We start from the raw sequence: 27,548 nt of genomic DNA, 5'->3' as shown, positions 1-27,548 counted from the left end.
TGAAATCAAAATCACTTTATTCATGTAGGTCACGAAATGACACTTATGAATGTCAAAGAAATTTTTTTTTCTTATTGAATCTACTGCTACTTCGTAAAGGGCTAATAGATTATGAGAAGAAGTAGCAAGAAACTCACTTTATAGTATATTAGTAATAAGAAGTACAATAAAGATATTAAATTAAAGATATTAGTTATTAAAGGAATGTGTGTGTTTTTCGCAAGATTGTGGTACGACACATTGTGCAGTGATCTTCTAAGATATATTTACAATCTTGCAATGAAAATCTTAATTACCAGATCCATAGAGTATAGAAAGTGCTTATCTGTTACATATTCCTACAAATACCAATACATCATCACATTATTCCATATATTATAAATTGAAAAAAAGAGATCTTGAAAACGCTCTAAAAATCGGTGAGATTAAAAATTTGACTCGCCTAACTGCGTCTCGCGCGATCGATAATTCTTCATCAAGGTCATCTCGAAGGTCAAAATTGGCTTTTGAGAAACTGGGGCCATCAATTATTTTTAGGGCTTTGTGGCTATTTTCGGTGACTGTGCATTAATTCGCTGGTTGTTGAGTTTCCTCCTGATAAAGTTGAATTATATCGACGTCTGGGTCTTAATTGTATTTGGCCACCCCGAAGTGGAGTTAGAACCAGGTATGTTCGGAGCATTCGCATCAAGTTTGGTGAGAACCGTAACAGAAATGCGTATTTTATATTAGAAGTATTTAAATAATACTTCAATAATACTTTTTACCAGTGGGAGGCTCCTTTGCACAGGAAGCCGGGTAGTTTATGGGCCTATTTCAGCTGTGAAGCAGTAATGTATAAACATTACTGTGTTTCGGTCTGAAGGGTGCCGTAGGTAGAGAAATTACCGGGCAAATGGGACTTAACATCTTATGTCTTAAGGTGACGAGCGCGTGATGAGCGTTTTTCAAAAATCCTGAGTGGCACTGCATTGTAATGGGTAGGCTCGTCTCGTCCCTTATTTTCATAAAAAAAATATAATCGTAATATCCAAGAAATATCTTTTCCGGGGAATGGTTACTGTCATTTTAATCGACTTATCTCATATATAATTCTGGAGATAAAATACTTTCGCTTACTTGTTTAATAACAAGCTTGTATCAGGTTAGTAATACTTTCTTATCAGACGGCGCATTGTTGATAACATTGTAAACACTTTACATGAAGCGCATTTTATTTACAAAAAAATTGTATCGTTTAGTTTCTGTTACCTTTTTTTTATGACATCAAGAGACGAGCTGGACGTTCAGCTGATGGTAATTGATACGGCCAACCCATTACAACACAGTGCCGCTCAGGATTCTTGGAAAAACAAAATATTCTGAGCGGCACAACAATTGCGCTCGTCACTTTGAGACATACGTTGTTAAGTCTCATTTGCCCAGTAATTTCACAAGCTACGGCGACCTTCAGATCGAAACACAATGCTTCACGGCAGAAATAGGCGCCTTTAGCAACTAAGTGATACCCTATACCATATTAGTTTTTTGATAACTACTCGTATGGCAACGAACGCTCATCCGCGACTTGTTTCCACTTTACGTGGCAATCCGATTATGTTAACATATAATATGTTATTTCTACACTACAAATAAAGATTTATATGTTTAGATGATATATTAAAGCTTATATTCATATGCAAAATCTTATTAGGTATGTCCACGACATAGACGGGCGGTCGTGTTATATTACACCGGGATACCACCGTGATGTTTCGGTGAAATATAGCCCTTAATGATAGCTATAACACCAAAAGAAGCCCAGTTTAAACTGGATTAAGAAACCGAAATGCTCACGTCACTAATGGTTACAGATCCAACAGCCGCTCCTGGACGTAGTTCGGGAGCGAGCTCGGGAGCTGAGCAGCGGTGCTGATGCTGCAAGCGGTGAACGAGTGGAACAACAGACAAGAGAACTAGCTGAGCGCTGGGACCTGGCCTGCGAGGGTACGTAATACTCATTGTTTTATTATTGCAATAAAGGACGACACGAGTAGGATGGTCAGCTGATGGTAATTGATACGCCCTGCCGATTATAATGCAGTGCCGCACAGAATTCTTTAAAAACTAAAAATTCTGATAGGCACTACAATTGTACTCGTCACCTTGAGGCAAAGGATGTTAGATCTCATTTGACCAGTAATTCCACTAGCTACGGCGCCCTTCAGACCGAAACACAATGTCGTGGCACCCATAATATAGCCGGTATCCTGTGCAAAGGAGCCTCCCACTGGTAAATAATCGTTCAGTTATGTAAACGTTCTAGATGATCGTTTTCACACAGGTTTGGCGAAGCGCGCTGCCACAGCAGATAACCAGCTACATCGCTGGAATCAACTCTTGGAGTCGCAGAGGAATTTGGCAGCTGCCATCACTGCCGCCAACGACCGGCTGAGGCAACTGAACAGCACTCCCGACACAAGGAGGAGGGCACTTGACACAAGACATGCCCTACAAGTGAGTCAACTTGACATCAGCATTGAGATGTCCACTGCTGGATAAAGGCCCCCAAAAATCTACATGACGATCGGTCCTACACTGCCCTGATCCAACCTATTCCAGCGACCTTGACAAATAATCAATAAAATTAATTAATTCATTACATTTAACCCGATTTCTGAATTCCTGCATCGCTACAAATGCTACAATCTTAAATATAATATTAACCTTGCCTAACTTACCATCTCTCTGGATGTCCCCTAACATTGTGCTTCAAAATCACTATTCATTTAGGTCAAGGAAATAACACGGGAGTGTTATTAGGAGAAAGAGAGAGCATTCAGAAGAATGTTATGTTAATGTTAAGCATTGTTCTTTCCATTTATTTTATTTTATTTGAGAAACTTACAGCCATTTTTAATAAATTAACACATCAAATAAATGCTTATTACAAACTTCTACATATCTGTTTAAATTACCCAAACTCAGACTAATATATATCACAAACAATAATGTAATAGGTTATAATCACTTATAAGATGAGATTAATTGTTTTTTTTTATTTATTTATTTACGAAATTGAACAGCATTATATTACAAACATTGCTTAGTAGATAAAATGAATTATTTATAACCATATTTGCCTTCAATAAGGCAGTACGCATATAACCATTGATCAGGCCGGTCCCAGTTACCATTAACCATTCTTCAATAACCATTACAGGGTCGGTCCGAGTAACCGTTTTAACCATTGTAGAGATCCGCGTACTCCCAAGTTGAACCATTAATTAAAGTTATTTAATGTGTCATAGATTAATTTAGTACCTTAAGTAAATAAGTATTATTACCATAAAAACCAATATATATATCTACCCCTAAGTGCACCCCTTTTCATTTACTTTAATTAAAACGTTTAACCACCAATTACATCAATAAGATTCATAAATTTATGTTACACTTACATCGACTCTATCTTTGTCTGTGGTATGTAGGAGCTACAAAGCGAAGTATCAGGACTGGAAGAGAGCCGTGACGATCTAGTGGAGCATGCTGATTTCGTGGTATCCTTGCTCACACCACACTCCAAAGAAGTCGCTGAGGAGACGAGGAAAAACACCGCTGAACTGGTCGAAGCTTATGAGAAGTAAGTAATTTTATTTAACTGTGTATTTTAATAGCTTAGAGCAAGTCATGAAAGCAGAGTAGTTAACAAGTCGTTGTAAGGTTATGTAATCAATTATTGTTTGAACAGTCGAACATGTTTACCGGAAGTTGTGAGTCATCGATACAATGAACATGAAATGTTGGCATTTTTCCCTGTAACAGATTCTTGACTTTTCAAATTCTAAAATTTTGTCAACGTCATGTTTGGCGCCAATTATTCTGCGTAACTCATCTGTGATTACTTTTATTAATAGCTAAGAGTCATGAAAACAGTTTGTTCGAAGCCACCACAGGTGGTTTTAACCGGTTTTAATTTAATTTTATGAAAAAAGGGATGAGACGAGCATGACGTTTAGCTGATGGAAATTGATACGCCCTGCCCATTACAATGCAGTGCCGCTCAGGATTCTTAAAAAACCCAAAAATTCAGAGCGGCACATCAATTGCGCTCGTCATTTTGAGACATCAGATGTTAAGTATCATTTGCCCAATTTACGTAAGTTAAGTAATTTTACTAGCTACGGCGCCCTTCAGACCGAAACACAATAATGTTTACACATTACTGCTTCACGGCAGAAATAGGCGCTGTTGTAGTAACCTACCCGGCTTCCTGTGCAAAGGAGCCTCCCACTGGTAAACTTTCTTAACTATCACAACATTTGTGACTTCTCTTATTCTTAACTAGCTGATATCCGCGACTTCATCCGCGTACACATAAATGAGCACGTAGTGCTTATAAAAATCGTTGTTTCTTAGAACTTCAATAACTTAAAATTAAATGAAGATATCGCATTATTTTTCTAGATAAAAGCCAAGTGTTTAAGCAATATAACTTAGAAGACTTAATTGAAATCTATCGAGTAGCTTTTCCGTGATGCGCGCACAAATGGCAAACTCTAATAAGTTAAGTTTCAAAACGGTAGCAATAATTATCACCATATTTACAAATCACAAAATCTCGATAATTTAAATAACTTGGTAGGTATGTTTTAGAACTACAAATATTAGAATAAAACAAAGTTACGATTGGAATTATAATTTTTTTCTAATTGATACATTATATTCGATTAAGATTAATGCATATGTACTTTGTTAACAAATATATTTATACGACCACAGAGTAGTTTAAAAATCGTTGAAAGGTTATGCAATCAATTATTGTTTGAACAGTCGAACATGTTTACCGGAAGTTGTCAGTTATCAATACAATGAACGTGAAATGTTGGCATTTTTCCCTGTACTGTCCCTCAACTAACAGATTCTTGACTTTTGAAATTCTGAAATTCCTGCAAAGTAATATGTTTGGCGCCAATTATTCTGCTTACCTCATTTGTGATTATTTTATTTTAAATTGTAAAGAAATAAATTCGATATTTAAAAGTTGGTGATGTTTTTTCTGCTATAAATTGAACGTGATAATCCCACAGTTTTTGTTAAAAACCATTTTGTCTTTCATATAAAAACAAGCCCGATTTCTCGCTTCGTTATTTCACAGCATAACTTTTAATGATTTTAAGAATGTAATAATAGTTGGTTTTGGAAGTTTATTTATTAACGCGACACCTTTTCCAGTAATATTATTATCGCATAGAAAATATATTTTTCACTTCTAATGCTCTGAAATTGCTTATTTGTGCACGATATAGGCTGCACAAAATCGATTTTTGTGCACAAGTGCATAAACGTATCTACTCATAAATGTATATATAATATTAAGGCAAAGAAAATGAGCCATACAGCCAAACACAATAAAAAGTTCAGATATAGAATTTGTTATTTTATAACATTAAATTTAATTTATTTGTTTTTAAGACACAAAAAATTATTATAATTTAAATTAAAATACAGTAGGTTATTTAATTAGTTAATATATATATAACAAAATTAATTTAATAGTAGGCTGTATAGGTCTGGAGCCCAAGCCTAATATCAATGTCGTAAGATTTAAAAAAAAGCGGCGGGAAACAGGTCTTGTATTTTCGTGCGTTTATTAATTTCTTCAAATTTGCTTAAATTGTTAAAAATGTCCATATTATACTACTGTTTTATTTCCTCGCAATCGAAATATAAATCAGAGTTTACAACTCGTCCACAAAACTATTTTATCCTCGACATTACTAAAAGTCTCGGATAAAAAATGGTTCGTTTTGTGCACTCGTTGTTAAATCTACTATTAGTAGGGTTTAGACTTAACTTCACGTAGGAATATTAGGGAGCTCAGGCTCAACACATATTACTCAGGGTAAATATTTTGAAAGGTGCATTCGTTATTCCAAAAAAACTCTTCAAATAAAACTACATATATATAAATCATAAATCTTTATGATTTTTAACCGACTTCAAAAAGGAGGAGGTTATCAATTTGATCGGTATTTTTCGAGATTTATGATCCGATGTACCTATGTTTTTTTATGAAAATTTTCTTTGATGTTACACAATTAAATAAAACACTTTTGAAAGGAATAAAACTCCTGTAATTGTAACTATGTGTATACAATAGCAATTGCGTAAAACATATTTTTTTTTTATTATTTTAGCTAACCCGACGTTTAGTGACCTTTTCAGAGCATTTCCCCTAAATAGGTGCTCTGAAAATGTCACGAAACGTCTGGCTAGCTAAAATAAGCGAGGACTAATAAAAAAAACACAGTTAATAACACACGCGTTTTAATGTTTTTAAAAGAAAATTTATTGAATTAGGCGTTACTTTGCGCAAATCCATCATTATACAAATGATTTAAGTTTTCTTTAGTGTTAATTCCGCCAATATTTGTCTTTAAACAATTCGTCTCGCGCAAGATTTTGGCGAGAGAACACGTCCTGAAGATGCCTCGTATAGAGGCGAAACACGTGTCGAATTATTTAAAGACAAATATTGGCGGAATTAACACTAAAGAAAACTTAAATCATTTGTTTTAAAAGAGTTTTATTTATGTTTTATAATGGATGTACTTCATTGTCTCTCCGTGCCAGCAAAACAAATATAGTCAATGAACGTCTGCTAAAACGTAAATGGTTCGGTCAAGGGCATTGCAAACTCGAAATTAAGGGCCGGACGATTCACATCGAACATACCTGCAATTGATGTCCAACCTTATTTAACTGGGCATAAAACTGAAATTGATATGAATAACTATATGAATAATTTTACGATCCACGGCCATTTGTGAATATAAAATGTAACGAAAGCCGTGTGTCCGGGACTGGTATTCGGTATATAGCGGTGTGTTTCATTTCGCAATTTAAAAGCGTCGATAACGCAATTGGTAGAACCGTTGACTCTCACCACGGGGCGCGTGGTTCGATCCTCGCACGCCATGTACCAATGTTTCGGCTTTCGAATTCAATTCGACTCTTTGTTACAAGAGAGTGTGACTTGTGTCTCAAGGAGACGAGCGCAATTGCAGTGACGCTCAGAATTTTTGAGCTTTTTCAAGAATCCTGAGCATCACTTTATCGTAATGGACAGGGCGTATCAATTACTATTAGCTGAACGTCCTGCTCGTCTCGTCCCTAATTTTGATAAAAAAATCTATGAATTACTTTTTGGCTTCAGTATTTTTTGTAGAACATTCAAAAAGTATTTTTTTAATATACAATTTACAGCTGTTATTACTTCCTTACAATTTGATTATATTTTGAGCCTAATAATGACAATACTTACCCCTTTAACTGTTCATGAATGTGTCAAAGTGGACTCTATTTCAAGCCGATAATGGTGTCTGTCTTTCACACATGTCAAACAGGGCTAGAACCCAGAATTGGTTGAAACGCGGAGGTTGTGCTAGTCTTGTGTTTGAATTGAAAATAAAGAAACTGACATATAAAATAATTAAGAGATTATTTTTTATCTATAGGTACCATCTTACGAATTATCTCATGGTTTTTAACATCTGCCTACAAGTAATTAATATAACTAGCTGACCCAGCAAACGTTGTATTGCCAATTAAAGTGATAATAAAATCAATAATTAAAGTTTTTTGGCTATAAAAATAGATGGCGACCGATTCTCAGACCTACCAAATATATCGTACATAAAATTTATCGTACTATAATTATTATATTCGATTGCCATCTTGCAACCCTATTCCGTAGCTGTGGATGGAATAAAATAATACAAAAATCGCGATACAAAAATAGGTGTTGATTGTAGATGGGTGAAAATTTGAAGTTGTATGTATTTTTTAATGCTTAATCATAATAAAAAAAAAAAACAATATATATTTAGGGGCGGACTTATTCCCTTATCAATGGGGTACCCAAAATAGATGTTGGCCTATTCTCAAACCTACCCGATATACACACAAATTTTCAAACAAATTGTTTAGCCGTTTCGGAGGAGTTTGGTAACAAGCAATGGGATAAGAGAATTTTATATATAAGACCAGCTGATCCAGCAAACGTTGTATTGCCGATTTTAAAATCGCGATACAAAAGTAACTGTTGATCGTAGATGGGTGAAAATTTGAAGTTGCATGTATTTTAATGCTGACTCATAATCAGACAAATATAAAAAAAAAGTTATAAAAAAATAATTGCCGTAGACCACCCTTAACATTTAGGGGGATGAAAAATAGATGTTATCCGATGCTCAGACCTACCCAAAATGCACTCAAAATTTCATGAGAATCGGTCAAGCCGTTTCGAAGGAGTTTAACTACAAACGCCGCGACATGAGAATTTTATATAATAGATAATAGTAAAATTTATTGCCTTGAACTTAATTTAAGTATAAAATATCAGCTTATTACAAACATACATTAAGACAAAAGGGAGGCTCAGCTTATGCTGCTTGAAATAATATTTTCATGCAGCGCTGGTTTTCAGCCATTCCCATCTCCCTAAGGTGTAAGGTGGGATACATAGTAAGGAGGGCAAACTAATAACGATAGATTACTAATAAATGGGCAGCCGGTATTTTTAGACCGATCGGAATAATACTTATACCATAAGATGCAGCGTGTTTCGGAGAAGGTTTTAGCATATGATATGTTGATGATTACTTATCCGGAACATATTTTAGTGACTATGTATCACCTATATATTCGCAATACAAATAATTCAGTCAATGACAATACAATAAACGGGCGCGGAGTACTAAATATGGCGAATCAACGTTTTCCGGGTCACCTAGTAATATCATAAATATATACATATTATATCTTCCCTTACAATTTATCAAATGATATTTAAGGTAAGGTAAGGTATGCTAAATTATTGTATAATAATATTGACAAACTTTTTAAACAAATTATCTTGCCCCAAGTTAAGCATATAAGTTTAGCCTGTGTTATGGGTTACAAGACAATGGTATATTTAATACAATATACTTACTTAAACATACATAAATACATTTAATCATCCATAACTCGGAAACAAACATCCATATTCATCATATAAATGCTTGCACCTACCGGGATTTGAACCCGGGATCTCTAGCTTAGTAGGTAGGATCGCAAACCACTCGGCTATACAGGTCGTCAGGTTGTATAGTATGTATATTAAAATGTATTAAAAATATAGAGGTCATGAGCGATGACGTCATAGTAACGACAATGTTTGTACTTCGTAGGATCTGAAGAACGGCTTGAGAATGTTTAAAAGTTAATAATAACCTCGCTGATGTCATCCTGGTACGCCTTGAAAGACGCGGTAGTCGCCACAGCTTGCGTTCATTATTGTTAACTCAATATTTTAACAGTGGGAGGCTCCTTTGCACAGTTTGCCGGATAGATTATAGGAACCACAACGGCGCCTATTTCTGCCGTGAAGCAGTAATGTGTTAGCATTATTGTGTTTCAGTCAGAAGGGCGCGGTAGCTAGTGAAATTACTAGGCAAATGAGATTTAAAATCTTATGTCTCAAGGCGACGAGCGCAATTGTAGTGCCGCTCAGAATTTTTGGGTATTTCGAGAATCATGAGCGGCACTTTATTACCGTCAGCTGAACGTCCTCCTTCTTAACCCTTATTTTATTTTTAAAAAATCTACAAAAAATTGCTGTTTCACTTATGGCAGAATCGCTTATGTCTTTTATCGGTGTAGTATTAGTTCATTAGTAAGTTGGTATATATATTATTATTATAATAATATTATAAATACCACGTTCTGATACTATTTAAGGTAACATGCAGAGAGGATTTTGTTATTCCTTAGCAAATCTACAACAATTATGGTAGATAATAACTTAAAAAAACTACTAGGGTAAAAATATTAAAAACTAAGTCAGATTCAAAGTCAATGTCAAATAAAATTTATTCAATTTGGCTTAAACTAAGTGCATTTGAATCGACTTTATAGATTTTTTTTTAAACTACTGAATCTAACCATATGTTCGGAAAAAGTAGAGCTCGTGAGAAAAACATACAAGAAATTCAACGGCTACTCTTTTTTAAGAGATAGGTGTATTAAAACTTTAAATTATTCGGCTATTGTAAAGCCAGATAAAACTGAGAAGATTATGAGCATATGATTCACAAAATAGAACGCAAAAATAACAATATTTAACCCCTATGTCGCGGAGTTATTAAATCGATCGCGGTTCCAGACAGTGCACGGGGGACTCAGATAATCGTTACGTACAGACAGTAGGTACCTACAGACTTATTTCAGATTGTATCGCGCTTGCGTACTTCGGTCTTTATGGGTCACGGACTCAGTCTGTGCTCATCGAGGAACAGAGCTATACATAGAACTTTCTCACTCTGTATTATATTTCCCAGTGACGTCACATGCAATGGATAACATGACTTGCGGTCTCCAACCCCTCATACTCAACCCTGCACCCACTTAATGCCGTAATTGCATTCGCGGAAATTCGTCACATAAACTTTTAATTGCGGCCTTAAGTTGCAATCGTGATAGTATATCTAAATGAAAGGTGAGTCAGTGCATACTGTTTGTTCATTTTGGAAACGAGGGGCTTTAGAACTCGCCTAGTTGGCAGTCGCTCTTTTTATGTTTACGTCGCCCACACCGCGGCGCCGGCCGGTTAGGGCTGTGTTTTCGCGCATGTCAATTCCATTGCGCAATACAGTTCACTTGACAAGTTCTGCGCAAGGTCGTAACACGTCACCTTATGCGAACAAATTGTACCGGCCTGAACGTAAACATTAGTGCAGAACGCCTGATGTCATCATAGAATAAATCGCGATATAAAATTAGACGCTACGGCTGTGGGAATATCGCGGTTCATTGAGCGACGGGCGGGCGATGTGAGCGGATCGCCGCTAGCCGCTGCCACGAACGAATAGGTACAGCATATTGTATAGAACCGGCCGACCTTGCTGCGTCATACCGCGTCACTCCATGAACAAACTATTTTCGTCGACTTTTGGCAGCTCTTCCCCATTCGACTGAAACACTGTCGACACTTTATACGTGCATTAACCGATTTCCTCTTTTACAGATTGCGACAGACTCTTGCGGCGAGACTTGCAGATATCGATAATATTGTTTCCGAATTCGATCGTGTGGCTGAGAATATTGAAAAATTCCGGCAGCAGATCGAAGTGTACATTGCGAAGGTTGGGACTTTCTACGTCTACGGGGAGGACAACGAGGGCGGTGTATGTGACTTAGCTAAAGAGGTTTCAGATTTAGTCAATAATACAAAAGCGTTTACGGAAGATAGTCGGAAAAGATACGGAGGCTCGGCGCCAGCTGACGTTGGACAAGAGTTATCAGCTTTAGAACTATCGGCAGAATCATTAGCTGCTGCCATGGAGGAGAAGGAAAGGGAATGGAAACGTGCACGGACCGCACGAACTGATTACACAACAGATGTAGAGAGTATACAAGCATGGGTGAGAGCTGCGGAACTCACTGCTAGAGAAAGAACTCTTCCTCCAGAACAATACAAAGAGCGCTTGGTGACAACGAGATCCGAAATTCCAAGTACCGCGGATCGAATGGAAAGATTAACACGTAACGCTCGTGCTATAGTCGAAGGAAGCAGAGATGCTGGGGAAAGACAATTGATTCAGTCAACAGTGAATGCACTATCAGAACAGTTTAGTGCTGTCTGTAGTGAACTAGAAGCAAGGCAGAGCGCAGTTGAAGATGCTTGTGACGCTGTTGCCAGATTCCTTGCTTTATTGGAGAAAGTCCTACTTTGGGTGGAAACTCAGCGCGCTTTCCTTGCGCGGCCACTTCCGTTGGCCGATTTGCAGGAGGCCCAACAGAAACAAAACGAATACGGGGTATTTATTTGGCTTTATTGTTGTAAGTTTCTTGTAATAATGTTCTTTGATCTAATAAAATCCATTCTTTTTTCAGAATGCATTCAAGAGCTGCAAGCAACAAGCTAAAAATTTAGCAGACATGGCTAAAGAAATAGAAGCGATCGAACGAGTCACGAGTCCAGGAGACTTACCTTCTAGATTAGAAACTGCAGAAAATTCCACAGTTGATGTTGAGAAGAAATTAGCCAAAACTGTTTGTATTCTGTTCTTATTTTAGTTTTGTTTAAATGCAAAATACTATGGCGTTCTTAATAATAATTTTTATTTTTTAGAGTGGTTTATTACAAGAACTTGCAGAAGAGTGGGAGAGATGTGAGAAAAAATTGAAAGACGTCGGTCACTGGATTGAAGCCACATCTAGAACGCTAGAAGCACCTCAGGGTGCAAAGAAACCACTCAGAGATAGGCTTGCTCTGCGTGAAAAACTTATTAATGACATATCAACACAGAAAACAAAAATAACTTACGCAGTCGAGAAACTTAACGTAAGTTACATGGTTGCGGGGTGACACAACACGTTAATTTAAGCATTGGTTTTTTATTCATTTTATTATATTGTATATGCTATGTGTTAATATGTTGTGTCTTAAATCTTTTTTTAGGTTATGCCTACATGCTTTATGAGTGGATGAATAAGTTGCTTTCTGTACAGGTTCATTTTGGTCCGGACGGCGTAGCAGCTCAGTCGCGGTCACCAGAAGGAGTACAAATAGCGGCGCGTGAATTGAGTGAATCACTAGATAAACTCAGCGCTCACACAACATCCCAAGCGCAACAATTAGCTGCTGCACTAGCACAAGTCGAGGCTTACTGTGCGGAGATTGTTCGACTTCGGACTCAGCTGCTTGACGCAGAACAGCACCTGCGTCACGCGGCACAGCCAAACTACAGTCCCCGCGACCCAGACACCAAGCAGAGACAACAGCAGGTAAGCTCATGTCTACGTTAAAATATCATGCACATTCAGTAGGTGGCTAGCAATTGTTCTAGTTTTGTTTTTTGAGTCATGAGGCTCTGTTGTCAAATTGACGATGCTTATGTGGCACATATATAGATCCACATGTAAATTATCACTGAACACGCGATTCATGAGTTTTTGTTGTTTCTTTTTTCCTGTTCCTGTACTAACTCGTCTACTCTATATCCTCTGATAGGAATGTCGAGACAGAGTAAAATCACTTCAAAGTAAAATACAGGCCCGAAACGAACGCATCAAATTGGTAGTACAGCGTGGTGGTCCCGATGCAGATCCGCTCAGGGATGCTTAGACGAGACGCTCTTAGCTTTAAGACCTTCATTAGTCACTTAATATTCCCTTTATATTAATCTTAAATGTAAATTGATGGTTGATAAACTTAACTGAAAATATAAAATCGATAGCGCTGCCACCATCGTTTTATTTCACTTTACTTGCTTTCATCGTTCGCACATCGAAACGACCCGATGAACCTAAATTATTTTTTGTCCGTACTTACGTATCAGGATGTCAACCGGCGTATCGAAGAGCTGAATCGGTGCATCTACGAGTTGGACCCGTTCTACGTCATGGTGGTCGAGGACGAGCCAGCCGCTACATTGGCTATGCTCGTATCGACCGCAGACCGAGCACGCGCTAACCGTCGTCCGCGCTCACCCGAGCGCAGAGAACACCAGTTGCGCGCTCGCAACCCCACCGATGCCGCTGCCTCCGTCTGGTTGCAAGCTGGTGCCACATACGCCGAGATAGTGAAGGGGCAAAGCTCACGTTCTAGTTCGATTGGATCAAGACAGCCAAGTGCTCAAAGACTACCACTAAAAAGACATGATACGCCTGAAAAATCACAAATATCCGCTACTAAAGAAAAGATAGCGTCCAGAAGTATGAGCCCTGAAGTGATTGAAAGTGATAGTGCAATAGAACAATCACGTCCGGTCAGTGAAATAATGGATTGCAGTGATCAATTGTGTCTTAAAAGTGAAAGTGATAAAACCTGTAGTGATATTGAAGCAAAAATTGTGGGTATAAAGTCCGATGTAAATGAACCTATTCAAGTGAATGTACTTAAGAGTAACGTATATCCTGTAAGTGATAAAAATTTCCAAAAAAATGTTTTACTTCAAATGGACTTAGAGGTACCCGAACTGCGGGCAAGATCAAGTAGCCCAGCGGCTAAAAATCGATCACATGATTTATCTTACGCTGAAATATTAGCCCTTGGGTTAAAAAAACAATCAAGTGTGCAAACAGTTACCTCTCTGCCAAAGCCTCAAATTGCGCATATTGAAGTCACACCAGAAATAACTATCGAAGTTGAGAAATCACCTTCTGATAAAGCTGATGGAATCGTATCTTCTAGAGATTCTTCCAAATATAGACCAGAAAAAACAATGAGGTTTCCACAAAGAAGTAGATCAAGAGAACAGACTCAGCAAAGAAAGGGAACAGAAAAACGTTCAACAAGAGCACATGATACACAAACACTTAAAAAGAAAAAAATGGTAAAAAGGTCTATGGAAGTTCAAGATTTCGACGACTCTCTTGAACTAGCGGTAATGGACCAAAACCTAGATGAAACCAAATTAGTAAAAAGAGAGCAACCTGCATGTATTGATAAAATTGAAATTTATGATGATTGTTCATTATTTAATAAAGCGATCCAATACGCTACGGAAAAAGAAACAGAAGCTTTTCATGCAGAAACCACAATGCATGAAATCAATATAATTGAAGGCAACACGAACGTTGAAAAAACACGCAAAAAGAAACAGAAACAAAAGAAAACTAATGAACCTGAAGATGAAATTGAAAAGGCTTTAAAAGAAATAGAAATTTCATCGAAACTAAGAAAAAAACGTAGTAAAGCTACACAAGATAACAAAGATAGGAATGATAATAAGAAGGAAAAAGTTAAACAAACTTCCTCTAAAGCGGAACCAAAAAAGATTTCATGTATTCTAAATGAACACAATGTACAAGATAATGCTACACACGAAGTAAAGAGGACTATTGATGAAAATGCTATTGTATCTATGCCTCAAGAAACACATGAACCAATTCAAAACATTAAATATTCAGAGGATATAAAAATAAAAAAGAAAAAGAAAAATAAGAAAAATGTTAACGTTATCACAGAAAATGTCAAAGACCCATGTAAAGTTGATATTAAAACGGATGAAAAAACATCTCCGATATTAAATGAAGATATAGTATTGATAAATAACCCAATACTGCAGGAAGTAAGCCAGGAAGCCTCAAATCTGGAATCTCCAAAGGAGGCTTATAAGCTGGAGGCTCCTAAGCCGGAGGCTCCTAAACCGGAAGCCCTTAAGCCGGAGATTCCAAAGCCATGTGATCTTGTCACAGTAGATTGGAATGCATTAATGGCAGAAGAAGAGAAAACAGTAGATTGGAATGCATTAATGGCAGAAGACGAGAAAACAACATTTGTTGATACTTCAGATTCATTTAACGATGAAGACTCCTCATACTCTCCGGAAGCAAATACGCCTTTCCCAGCTACGCAATTAAAATTAGGAGCAGAAAGCGATAAAGAAATAAATATAACTAATTCGGATAGGATTTGTGGTGAGATAAAATCTTGTGAACAAAATAATAATGATGCCTTATTTTTACATGAAATTACCAAAGATACAACGAATGTAACAGACCGAGAGTTGCAAGACGTCATGTCTAGAAATACTGATACACATACAATTTGTCTTATTACACACGAACAAAGGAAATTACCACCTATCCGGACTCTTAAAGTATTTAGTAATCGAAAAAAAAGTGATGGTTTAATTTCATTGTCAAATGAATCTAATATTTCAAATTCTGAAGACATAAATAGAAAATCAGAACAAAAGTCTTGTGAAATTGATAATATTTCTCTTGATCAGAATAACTCTGAAAAGGAAATACGTAAAACTGACGATGTATTAGATACTTCCCATTCTTCTAAATTTATAGAATATACTCTACTACCGCAAAACAGTTCAGAAGTAGCTACAGGTGATTCAATAGAGCAAGTCATATTTGGCTCAGTCCAAGAAAGAAAGAAACCTCAAATTGAAAGCTGTGTCGTCGTACCAAATGAGGCATTAGTTGATGAAGTTAAAACTTATTCCCTTGGTAATTATGATTATACACAACTGGAGTATGACTATTATAAATTAACCGAACATGAAAAACAAGTAAAGGATTCATCATCAGTTGAGGAATTACCTGACAACTCTACTGGGAGTACCGTCCAAGAAAAAAATAATACGACAACCACAGCTGAAAATGAAAAAAAAACGAAAGATGACAGTGATCAATTGAACAGAGAGACTGTGAAAAAAAATATTGACAATTCTGATGACATTGTCGTAAGTAATACTACTTCGGTCAAAGCTACAAATAATGAAGAAATAAGTCCTTCAATACCAAATGAGGTATTTTTTGATGAAATTAAAACTTATTCCCTTTGTAACTATAATTATTCACAACTGGAGTATGACTATTATAAATTAACTAATCATGAAAAACAAGTAAAGGATTCATCAGTTGAGGAATTACCTGATAACTCAACTGCGAGTACTGTTCAAGAAAAGAATAATAGGTCAACTATAGCTGAAAATGAAAAAAATACGATAGTTAACAATGTGCAAGAGAATAAAGAAACTGTGGACAAAATATTTGACCAGTCTGAAGATACTGTAGTAAGTTGTACTACTTTGGTCAATACTACAAATAATGAAGAAAAAGGTCCTTCATTGTTTAGTATCTTAAAGCCTCTCTTAACTTGTGAGACCATATCATATAACTATCAAGATATTAGTGACTCAGAAAAAGTTCTAGCCAGCATTCAAGCTGTTGACCTCTCAAAAAAAACGAATAAATGTTTCAGTGATGGAGAAACTGATGTAACATCACTTAAAGAATCATTAGGAAAAAATCTTTCTGTAAGTACCGTATCTGAAACAAAATTGATTGGAGAAGGACAAGAAGTTCCATACAAAAAAATTATTAAATGTCTTCTGTATGAGATCCCACAATATAATTATAACGAGATTTGGGATGCTGAGTATAAATTTGCAGCTAAAACTACTGAGTCTCATAAATGTGATATAATCGATTATGAATGTAGAGATAATTTGAAGATCTCTAAAAATCATACGATTTTAGAAACTGATAGCAAGCAAAATTATCTCGAAGACAAAACGAAATTGATTGAAGAATCAATATACTTGGAAGAATGTGATTCTCATGATAGAGAAGCTAAGACCATTTCGAATAATAAAGCAGATTCGAAACATGACGTCGTTCCAATGTCTAATGTGATTAGTAATGATAATTCATTACAAGGAAATATGAGTAATGCATACAATTCTTTAAATATAAACAACGATGCTACTCTTGATATTCATACATGTGTATCACAAGAAATAAAAACGTCTAAAAATGAAATCATGGAGATACCGCAATTCACATATAGCGATTTGAATGATGCAGAAAATATACTTGGAATAACATTGTCTGTTAAATGCTTAGAACCGAATTCGTCAGAGTTGAGTAAACATGAAGCTACAGAAACACCTCTAGATTCTAATAACGATAGTGAAATTCATATTAAAGCAGTCAAAATTGAATCTGATATTATACCAATTATGATGTATGAGATACCTTCGCTATGCTATACTGAATTGAAAGATGCTGAGAAACTATTAGGACTTGCTAGTCAAAATAGTAATCTGACTTTACAAAATGACTCGATTGAAAAAATAAGTCAATCGGAAAAATGTATCCTATCAACTTCAGCAAATAATAACAGCAATTTGAATAGCAGAATAGCTGTTTCAAGAGACAGTCAAAATAATATGGAAAGCATTTCACCAACGGGTGTCATATTTGAAGAGGTTTTGAATATAGAAAATATTCAATCAAACAATGACAAAGACTCAAGTTTTGTAAAACCATCTGATTCATTTGATGATAGTGAAAATTTTAATAATACAGTTCAACTGAAAACAGAAAATAACAATAAGCCGCAAGTAATAATTGAATTGCCTTCACATAACTACAGCGATTTGATTGATGCTGAGACACAACTAGGATTAGCTTGCCAAACTAGAAAACGAGATGCGACCATTGAAAACATAATTGATGAGTCCATAAAATGTCCGGTCAAAGAAAGTATTTCGTCAGAATCTTACCAATTAGAAATTAATTTGTTAGATCCTATTCAAACACAAGTAACGATTTTGAAGTCTGACTCCCAAAAAGTTGAAGAATTAGCGACACCAGATAAAGAACTTGATACGGAAAACAAGAAAACTAATAATCAGAATGTTTCACTTATACCTGTTGTGTTTGGAAAATTAGAAGATGTGGAGAAATCATGCGATATAGAAGATGTAGAAAATAAGCAATGGTCAGAATCTAATAAGAGCGATTTACTGGCAAATACCAAAGAAGCTGAATCTGATGATTTCTTAATTATTGAACATTCTGACTTTGATGATATCCAAAAGCTAGACGATATTAAAACATCTGCCGATCCATGTAATATAAGTTCGATGGAGTTAGTAGAAAGTGCAATTAAATTAATAGATGAAACTATTGAAGATGTTCAACTGCAAACGCCAATCAAGAGCGATATTAACAAGTATAGTGAAGTAAATTGTAATAATACAACTATTTTCAATGAACCCATACAATCAATAGGAAAAGCAGAGGTTACTGTTATTGATATCTTGGCTGAACCATCCAATTTATATAAAGATGAAGTTGACAAATTAGCTTGCGAGTTTGAAGACTTTGAAATAATAACTACGCCAATTGACGAGCAAGAACTTTGTGAGCCCCAGTCTATCTCGGCAGATTTAAGTAATGTCCTACCGACAGCAGTAGTTGGACCACACGGTACACATCCTGATACGGAGAATTTAAGAATTACAACAAATATTGATACTTCAATTATATATTTAGATTCTAATACCATAAATAATGAAAGTAAGGAGACAGAAACTTCTATGAAAAATGATGAAATAGTACGTGCAGAAAAATCTCCAATTCATAGTTTGCATGACCTTTTACCTGAAATAGACTCCATACCCGAATTTAAGCCCACTAACCCTAATACATTCTTTTCAAATTTGTCTGCTGATGCACCTGAATTTATGCCATCTTATATGTATCAAAACATTGACGAACCATTAGATATATCGGTGCAAACTAATCAAGGAATAGACACTATTTCTGTTGAAAATGTTACATTTTCCGAGGTTGTTACTGAACAGAGACCAAAAGACGTTGAGAATGCTAATGTCTACTGTGAACCTGTTACGTATTCTTCTGTTTTGTCTTCGAAAAAATATCCGAGAGTCAATAATAACAACTCAAGACCCACAGAAGACAAAAACTGTCCAGCACAAGTATCTGGGAATTCACAAGACGCAATCAGCTCAATATTTCTAACACAGAAAGCTGACTTTGAAACGTTAACTACAGATGATGAAAATAAAAATCCTAATAAGTCAGATGCCATGCAAGTTAGCAATAGATTAAAAATTGACGGTGACGGTGAGACCTATGCAAATATCGATAGTGAACGTTTTGCAGTTGATACCGAAAATATAAATAAAAATGAATTAAAACCCGAAAATATCAATCAAAATCGACTCGATTCAACATCAGAAAACATTCACAGTTCTTGGGCAAAAATAGTAGCGAGCAAATGTTCACAGCCTGAAAAGGTTACCCACAAAAGTGATGTACATTTACCAGACGTTCAACATAAGGCACCTCTTATTTTAATCGATGAACTAGATCCAATTAATCTAAAGCCAGATAAGAAAGTTGACGAAGAAGGGTTTATAACGGTTGAACGAAGTAGACGATCACGGTCAAGATCTAGAGAGATTCCATTGAATACTAGGGGTAATTCTTCGAAAACAAATCTTAATCGAGACAAGTCTGAAAACAAATTTGACGCACTTATAGATACTATTAAGTCTGATGTTGAGCGAGCCGCAAGTAGCCCAAATGAAGATAAAAATGAAGAAAATGATACTACTAGGAAAGGTCATTCCACTAAGCAAAAAGAAAAGAAGTCAAAAGCAAGAGATAATAAAAATAAAAAGGAATCTGGATCTCATGACAAAACACAGAAAAAGGACATAGTGGCCCCAACACTAATTAGCAATGCAGTTCAACCTGATAATAGCGAATCAAAGAAAAAATCTAAAAAGAAAAAGTCATCAACTTTCCTCAAATCCGATCAACTTGAAAAACCTCAAGAGGAAGTGCCAGATGATAGTTTTCATAACATACCGAAGGAACAGAATAGCAAACACTTATCACCAATATCGACTCCTGAATCAATACAAACACCTGTTAAGGATAGAATATATGCCGATGCGCAATTTTGGAAAGTTGGAACTGTTGCTCTCGATGAATTAGAAGATTTAACAGATACGATTACAATCGAAACAGTTGAAGCCGGAAATGATAGAAGTATTGATAAATTTTCAAAATCAGAAGTCTTAGAGAATCCAAGTCCGAATAGTTTGGATAAAAAATTAAAACAGCAACTATTTATCAAAATATCTGATGAACAGTCGCTAGAATATAAAATGGCAGATTTACAAAGAGAAATAGAAGAAATGCTGTCACCTGAAAATGAGAATTCTGCCATTAGTGATGTAACTCCTAAAGAATTAGCAGATACGAGTGAATCTATTGAAGAGCATGAAGATGAAATTTATGATAATATGACACCTTCGCTCGCTTCACCAGAATTGGAAGATATACAAGATTTACAACTTCGTGCCGATAATAAAAACGAAAAGAACACATCAAGTACAGAATTGAAAGCCGTCCCTGAAGATGAAATAATATGTGAACAAAAAGCGGAAATTAATATCATCGCTCCAACATTAAGTAAATTTTTGCCCGTAACAAGTAATAAAATGAATGAATCCAAACCTCTAGAGACTAATACCACAAAGTTACCCGCTATCGTTAAACCTTCTACTGCCATACTTAATAACATAAAACATGATAATTTTTGGGTCGAAAAATTCGCTGTCGATGATGCGGAACAATATATGGCCAGTAACAAAAATCTTTTAACATTATCATTGGATACTATGGAACCGGACCTGATTAATCAATCTAAAATTGAAAACCAAGTAGCTAACCTAGTCTATAATAAAACACTTCCACAAAATTTGATGATTGATGGTCAATTTTGGACTGAAAAACATAATTATAACGACGCGGAATGCCAGTACTATTTAGTAATGCAAAATAAAATGAAAAAAACTCAATCTAGTTCTTCTCAACAAAACGACGCCAAAGAACAGAATGACAAAGATCGCGATCCTGACGGTAGTTCGAGTAGTTCGTCTAATTTAGACGGAAATGTCTCGTTTGAATCTCACGGGTCACCTTTCGATTCAAACTATATTTCTATGGATCTTCCTGGCGGTATTTGTAGTTGGAAAGATCAAACTTCATATTTAAGCTCAGAAACCCCCACAGATTCATTTAAGGCCACGCTTAGTGATGACACGAAATTCATAGGCGCCGACATTTCAGAGGATAAACTAACAACCCCTACCATAGAACCAGTTGCCCAACCAACCAAACCTATACAGGAGCCGGCAGCGAAAGAGGGACTCCCGACATCGGCGAAGGTGACTGATCTACAGTCGTATTGTACAATTTTAAATTTTATTTTTGTTGTTTGGCATGATATTGTCGCAAAAATAATAATTTCACGTATTGCAAGCAATATGTACAAAAAAATGTGTTCTGGTGATCGTCTTGTAAAGTCAAATTTAGCTGAGCGTTTTTGAATTATAAATTATATTCAGTATTTTAATGATTAATTAATTACCTTCTTTTCGTAGTAGTTACTAATCATCTAGTCATTTCTAGTCTTCAATTCATGAATTAACTATATGCAGTGCAGCAACATTATTACCGCAAGTAGAAACTTGTAACTGTTTTAAATATATAACATAATATACCATAAATGTTTAATTGTTTGAATAATAAACAATATGAGTGCATTTTTGTTTTATTTTTGAAGTTTATTGATATTGCTAAAATGACCCCGATTTTTTTCTCATAGATTTTTCTCTTCTTTTATATCAGAAAATTTGGTTTTACAAGACGTTTATTATGCTTTTATTTTATAGATGCTTTATTTTGGGCTTAAAATTTAAATATTGAGAGTAGCTACTATATAACAGTATTAAGAAAATAAATATTATGAACACAACGACTAAACTGTCTTCAAAACAAAGTTATTGTAAGACGCTACCGGCTTCTTAAAAGTGAGTTTTTTAAACATTTTGTGTGATTTAGACATCAATAAGTACTTGAATGAATAATGCCTTTGAGTGTACGGTATAGGCTGCAAAATTAACGTGCACATCACATCAATTTCTACTAAATTGGCTTTGAGCACAGATATTTATTCAAAAATTTCACATTCTACAAGCCCTGTAATCAAAACTATATCGTACACTTTATTTTAAGCCTAAATTTTATGTTTACCAAAATCAAGCGTGAAAATGCATGTCATGCCAAAAATTTACATAAAACATGTCAAAATTTAAACCGACTGTATTATATAGCTTTCTAGTTATATAGTTAGCTTATTTAGTTAATATTTCATTTATAAAAATATTCAGGTAAATTTGGACATGTTTAAAAAAATATTTGATGTTTTTAATGTTGTTTTCGATGTTGTGTATTGTTTTATTAAAATCAATGTCATCTCATGTCACCCATTTATACTACATGAACACAAGTTAATGGAAATGAATTCTTGAACAAATAGTTGGTGATTTTGAGTTATGAAATTGGTTGCATTTAAATTCATAGCAAATGGCAATCCAAATTAATTTGTAATGGCGAATGGAGTTAGCGCATATTATTATTTGGAATGAAATCCCTCATTTTTTTAATACTGACATTCAAAAGTCAAACTGGTCCACTTGTTACATTCTATTTTAATATGATTTTAAATTTCAAATATGGAAAATCATTGATATTTGGGTTTTTTGTATCTAACTAAAGCTGATTTTCTAAGACATGTATTAGTTCATATTATAGATTTAAAATACAAAGTACCTAGATGTAACAAAGGAAATATATTTATCATTTCCCACGTTTTGTAAAACATAGTGAAGCCGGTATTTCAATTTTGTAGTATGAATTTCTTCTTACTCGGAATGTAAACATTACGGCAAGCAATATTTACTCATGCAGTTATTTTAGCTCTAACACTCGCATGTTACATTGTGTTTTGCAAAATCTGTGCGAGAAATATAACCGCGCACATGTCTCTAATGATCCTACGAACATTTGAAATACGGGCTGTATGCATTCTTAGAATTTCCCTTTGTGAAACTTCAATACCAATCTAGTGATATGATTCTAGTTTTTCTCCTGTAGGTACCTTCCATTTAAATCTCATAACAAAGCAAATGGTTGTTGCTGCATTTGTCTTGGCATCTATTTTGGCATGCGCTAATACTTCGTCATTGCTGCATTAAATGTATCTAATACTGCGATGTGTTTTAGGGTGAGTTGTCTAACGATATTGAAACTCTGCTTCACGAGGTGATGATCGTTCAAGATAATCTCTCTGATCTTCCCAATGAGAGTCTTGAAGCGATGGAGCAGGGGCTTAAGGTAAGCCTATATTCTGTACATATTATTCTGTTACTTATATTCCTACAACATTTACTAACAAGTAGATTTCACGTGGAATTGAAGCTATATTTTTAAACCACAATGCTTGCGTTGTATGTCATGAAAAATCTATGCATTGCCATTAAAATACAAAGAATTTATTAAAAGAGGACAAATTCTTATTCGTGATACTCACTGCGGCCGAACTATTCTCAGCTGTGTTATTTCGGACTAAAATGTTCCGAGACTATGATGTCATTTAGCATTCCTATATTTCTACAGTATGTCATTCTTTATTTAAACTTGACTCAACTTGGTGGCTCTCGCATAATTATCAAGGCTGGTACCTCTATACAGGATACAATCGTTAAGTTTGACACAAAAGTTTGATATTAAACACTCCCATACATTTAGTATGAGATTAGTGGAATGGTTTTAGTTCCTTTATTTTAGAAGGTTATTTTAGCTTACTACTGATATTAAAGAAAATTGTTTATTAACCTTAAAATCGCTCTGAAGGAATGAGTTATGTGATTGTTATTGCGATGACGAAAAAAAACAAAAACAAATTATTGGATAGTAATCGTATTACGAATTATTCGTTTTTTTAATAATAATGTAATGCTGTTAATGAATATGCAATTTTTATAATATTTTCTTAAATAAGTACGGTTGTTCTCTAAAACATGATTAGCAGTTTTTACTGGCCTTAATCGATAGCAAGTTACTAATTTATTGGCGAAATTTCACAAACTGACAATGAAATGACGCTAAAATGAGGAAATTGTAAAATTAAGACTGAGTTTCTGAAAGATATAGCAAAGGTGGTATCTCCATACCAAAAAGTTGCATTTTCAGGGAGGGAGATATGACACTGTGGCTTAAATTAAAAATTACTATAGCGAGAATTGTCTTCTCACCTCATTTCCCAAAAACAATCAATAGTTTTTATCAAGATGGCTGCCCCGAAAGAATTCTTCTAATCATACTGCAGATTTTTCTTTCTGCTTATGTAAATGTAATACATTACTGGTTTAAAAATAGGTTTCGAATGAACATTCCCAACAATACCCCGTACGAGAGCCTCAATGTAAACAAAACTAGAATCCAATGATATCAGTAACAGAATTATACAGTAACTACATCATCGCTTGGTTTTAATGATGAGTGTTCTCATGTTCATGTTTCCACTGTGATTAATTATCATTTATATGTATATGGCAGGGGTCAGGTGGTCAATAAATATCGCGATTCAATATCACGATACCTGACACAATATATTTTGAATCAACTGGTCGTACTACACTTTCAATAGATATTGACTTCAATATTGTCTGTATTTAGAATATCATTCTTCCGAGTGGAACGAATGGACGATAAAAGTAAGGCCTGTATTGCCATAATATTGGCATTAAATGTGAGTAAATAAATAAAATTGTCTCTGCGTTATGTAGAAACTTGAATGCATACAATGTTCATGATTTTGGCCTGTAAATTTTGTCTGTGCCTAAGTATACCGGAAGGTTTTGGTGTTTCAATTTTATTTAAACCTTTCCGGAAATTTGATCTTAGGCTTTTTATTTTCTTTTGAACATCCTCTTTCGAGGCTGGCTTCCAATTTTTGAAAATAAACTAAATAGATATACCTTATATTAATTTTTGTAGTGGGCATTTGTGACATTCCACAACCCCAGTAGGGTTTCAAACAGTTGAATAAACTATTTGAGAACTGTTTTATTACATTGTTCAGACTCTTCTATAGAAGACACATATCTGCAGTTCACAAAGATCGATTACGTAATGACGATATTGACAGCACCTACGCTCACACAGTTAATAAATATTGACAGATCACAAAAAATTTAAAATTTATATCAATATGCTCAATATTTATTTCTGCCGCATTAACACATTAATAAATGTTGACGAGATCGCAAGGGTCACGATATTTACTGACCGTCTGATCCCTGCCTTTAACGCAGTATTTCTGCTTGAGATATTTTCTTAAATTTTAATTCCGCTAAGACAAACGTTCTTACGCCGGGCAACTTTTCAAGTTCTTGCTTGATTAGGTACATAAAGGGGAACTAACCATACCAACGAGTATTCTATTCTAAAGTATTCGCTGTCCAATCGTCCATCTGTTGCAGGATATATCTTATAAAGCAAAATGTTAACATAGTGTGTAATTATTAAAATATCCTCGTCCTAAATACAACAGTGTCTCAAGATGAATGTTTTTAAACCAGTGTGTGTTGCTAGTGATAGCACACGAAATGAAGACGTGGTCACTAACTATAGGCCTTATGAGTAAGCTCAAACCATCAGAGTTCAATAGAGGGCTATGTTCGGAGGAATCAGAAATGAGGAGATCCGTAGGAAATCCAAAGATTTATATAGTAAAGAATAAAAATATCCGGGATGATTGCGAAACTGAAGTGGCAGTCGGCAGAGCACATAGTTCGAAGGACAAATGGCCGCAGTATTGAAATAAAAAGAATTTACACAATATTGTAATATGCCATAGCTATTGCTACAATTTGTTTGAAGCAATAACGCCAAATGGCGTGTTGCCAACGTAAATAAAAGTAAAGGCGGATTCTACTTTACGGCCTTATTTTGTCATTTACGTATTATTAAATTTCGACTTTAAAAAATCTCCAAAAATTGAATGGTGGCGCTTTGGTGGTGGTGAAGATTTAAAAAGACCTTAAAAAGGCTGTTTTTTGTATTGGACATAAAATATAACATCTTAAAAATTATATTATTTTTATATGTTGGCTTGGATTTGTGAATGGGAAGTAAACATATATTGTTGGATGTTTTAATTTTTCGCTTAGTGTTACTAGATTTTTATACTAGGCTTCTATTTTTGGCTGATTTCATGCCCATTCGGACTATTTGAAGCATTGTTTGAAGTACTCTAGCGCTTAGAAAAAAATATCTAAATAAGTAAAATAGACAGATACCTCTGATACCAATGATCTTTTTTAAAAAAAAAGTTGATCTAGAGTAAATAACAAGGAAATAGTCGAAAACTTTTGTATTAAAAACAAGCGCTAACCTTTTCTCATAATTTTCGTGTGGTATAAATGTTTACATGGTTGACTAATGTGTGATTTATTGTAAGCACTTTATAATGTCAATGGTAAATAAATTACCTTCGAAGAGTCACAGTCAACTGAATATTTTAGTAGATAGTGATGTCATACAATCAACACAGTACTTACGACATCGCCGTTAATAATAAACAAGTATTGTTTGGCAGAGTAAGTAGGCCACTAGTATACGAAACACGACGGCTTCGAAACGACTGTTCGATACATCGAATCGAATAAAAATAAATCGAAACTAGTGATGTGCTTTTTTTGATTTGTGTTACGAATAAATAGTGAGTGCTCAGTTTAAATTGTTTAAATGTAAAAAAATCGAATTCAATTTATATTTAAGATTATCAAGAAACTGAAAATATCATTCAGACAATTTTATAAAAAGGATTGAAACTCTCACAAACAATCACTGACACACACACACGCACACGCACACACACACACACACGCACACGCACACTCACAACACACACGCACACTTTATTGTTCGTTAAGAAGTTTTTATTTTTATTTTCATAAATTTTACTTATTTACAATTATTTTTCTACCATCTCCATGCTATGTTCCGCGAGTCAAATAGAAGTAACATTCTTTAGTAACTGTGTTTCCCGGCTTCTGTGTCACAAGCACCTTGCTTAGTGCAGAGCCAACACTTAGTACATATAACGTACAAGGTACTCAAATATTCACAATTATGTTAAAGTGTATTGTGTTAACTTTAATTACTTTGTATGTATCTTAATTATGGTAATAAATTTATTCAAAACAAAAGTATAACGTTATTCAAAAGAATTCTGAAAAAAACGTTTGTGTGGTAAAGGTTACTATAACATAAATGACTTTCTTAATGATACCACAGATTGGGAATGGAGTGACCGCCCT

The 27,548-nt window shown here is 35.0% G+C and overlaps 1 protein-coding gene across 2 annotated transcripts in view; it reads left to right on the top strand.

Moving 5' to 3' along the window:
• Nucleotides 1-21,923, top strand: part of LOC126967942 (muscle-specific protein 300 kDa) — a 118,559-nt gene extending 96,636 nt beyond the window's left edge. Inside the window, exons 29-36 of one of the 2 annotated variants that reach the window (XM_050812650.1) lie at nucleotides 1,854-1,986; nucleotides 2,324-2,496; nucleotides 3,471-3,622; nucleotides 11,051-11,843; nucleotides 11,920-12,078; nucleotides 12,158-12,370; nucleotides 12,538-12,813; nucleotides 13,368-21,923. In XM_050812650.1, the coding sequence (XP_050668607.1) occupies nucleotides 1,854-1,986; nucleotides 2,324-2,496; nucleotides 3,471-3,622; nucleotides 11,051-11,843; nucleotides 11,920-12,078; nucleotides 12,158-12,370; nucleotides 12,538-12,813; nucleotides 13,368-21,707 (10,239 nt within the window). In that variant the 3' untranslated portion in view covers nucleotides 21,708-21,923. Of the gene's footprint in view, nucleotides 1-1,853; nucleotides 1,987-2,323; nucleotides 2,497-3,470; nucleotides 3,623-11,050; nucleotides 11,844-11,919; nucleotides 12,079-12,157; nucleotides 12,371-12,537; nucleotides 12,814-13,039; nucleotides 13,272-13,367 lie in introns of those variants that run through there. The other variant, XM_050812651.1, reaches the window with a different exon arrangement.
• Nucleotides 21,924-27,548: the final 5,625 nt, after the last annotated feature.

This window comes from Leptidea sinapis, chromosome 14, assembly GCF_905404315.1.
Source record: "Leptidea sinapis chromosome 14, ilLepSina1.1, whole genome shotgun sequence".
Taxonomy (NCBI): Eukaryota; Metazoa; Arthropoda; class Insecta; order Lepidoptera; family Pieridae; genus Leptidea; species Leptidea sinapis.
This window is presented reverse-complemented; position numbering and strand designations above follow the sequence as displayed.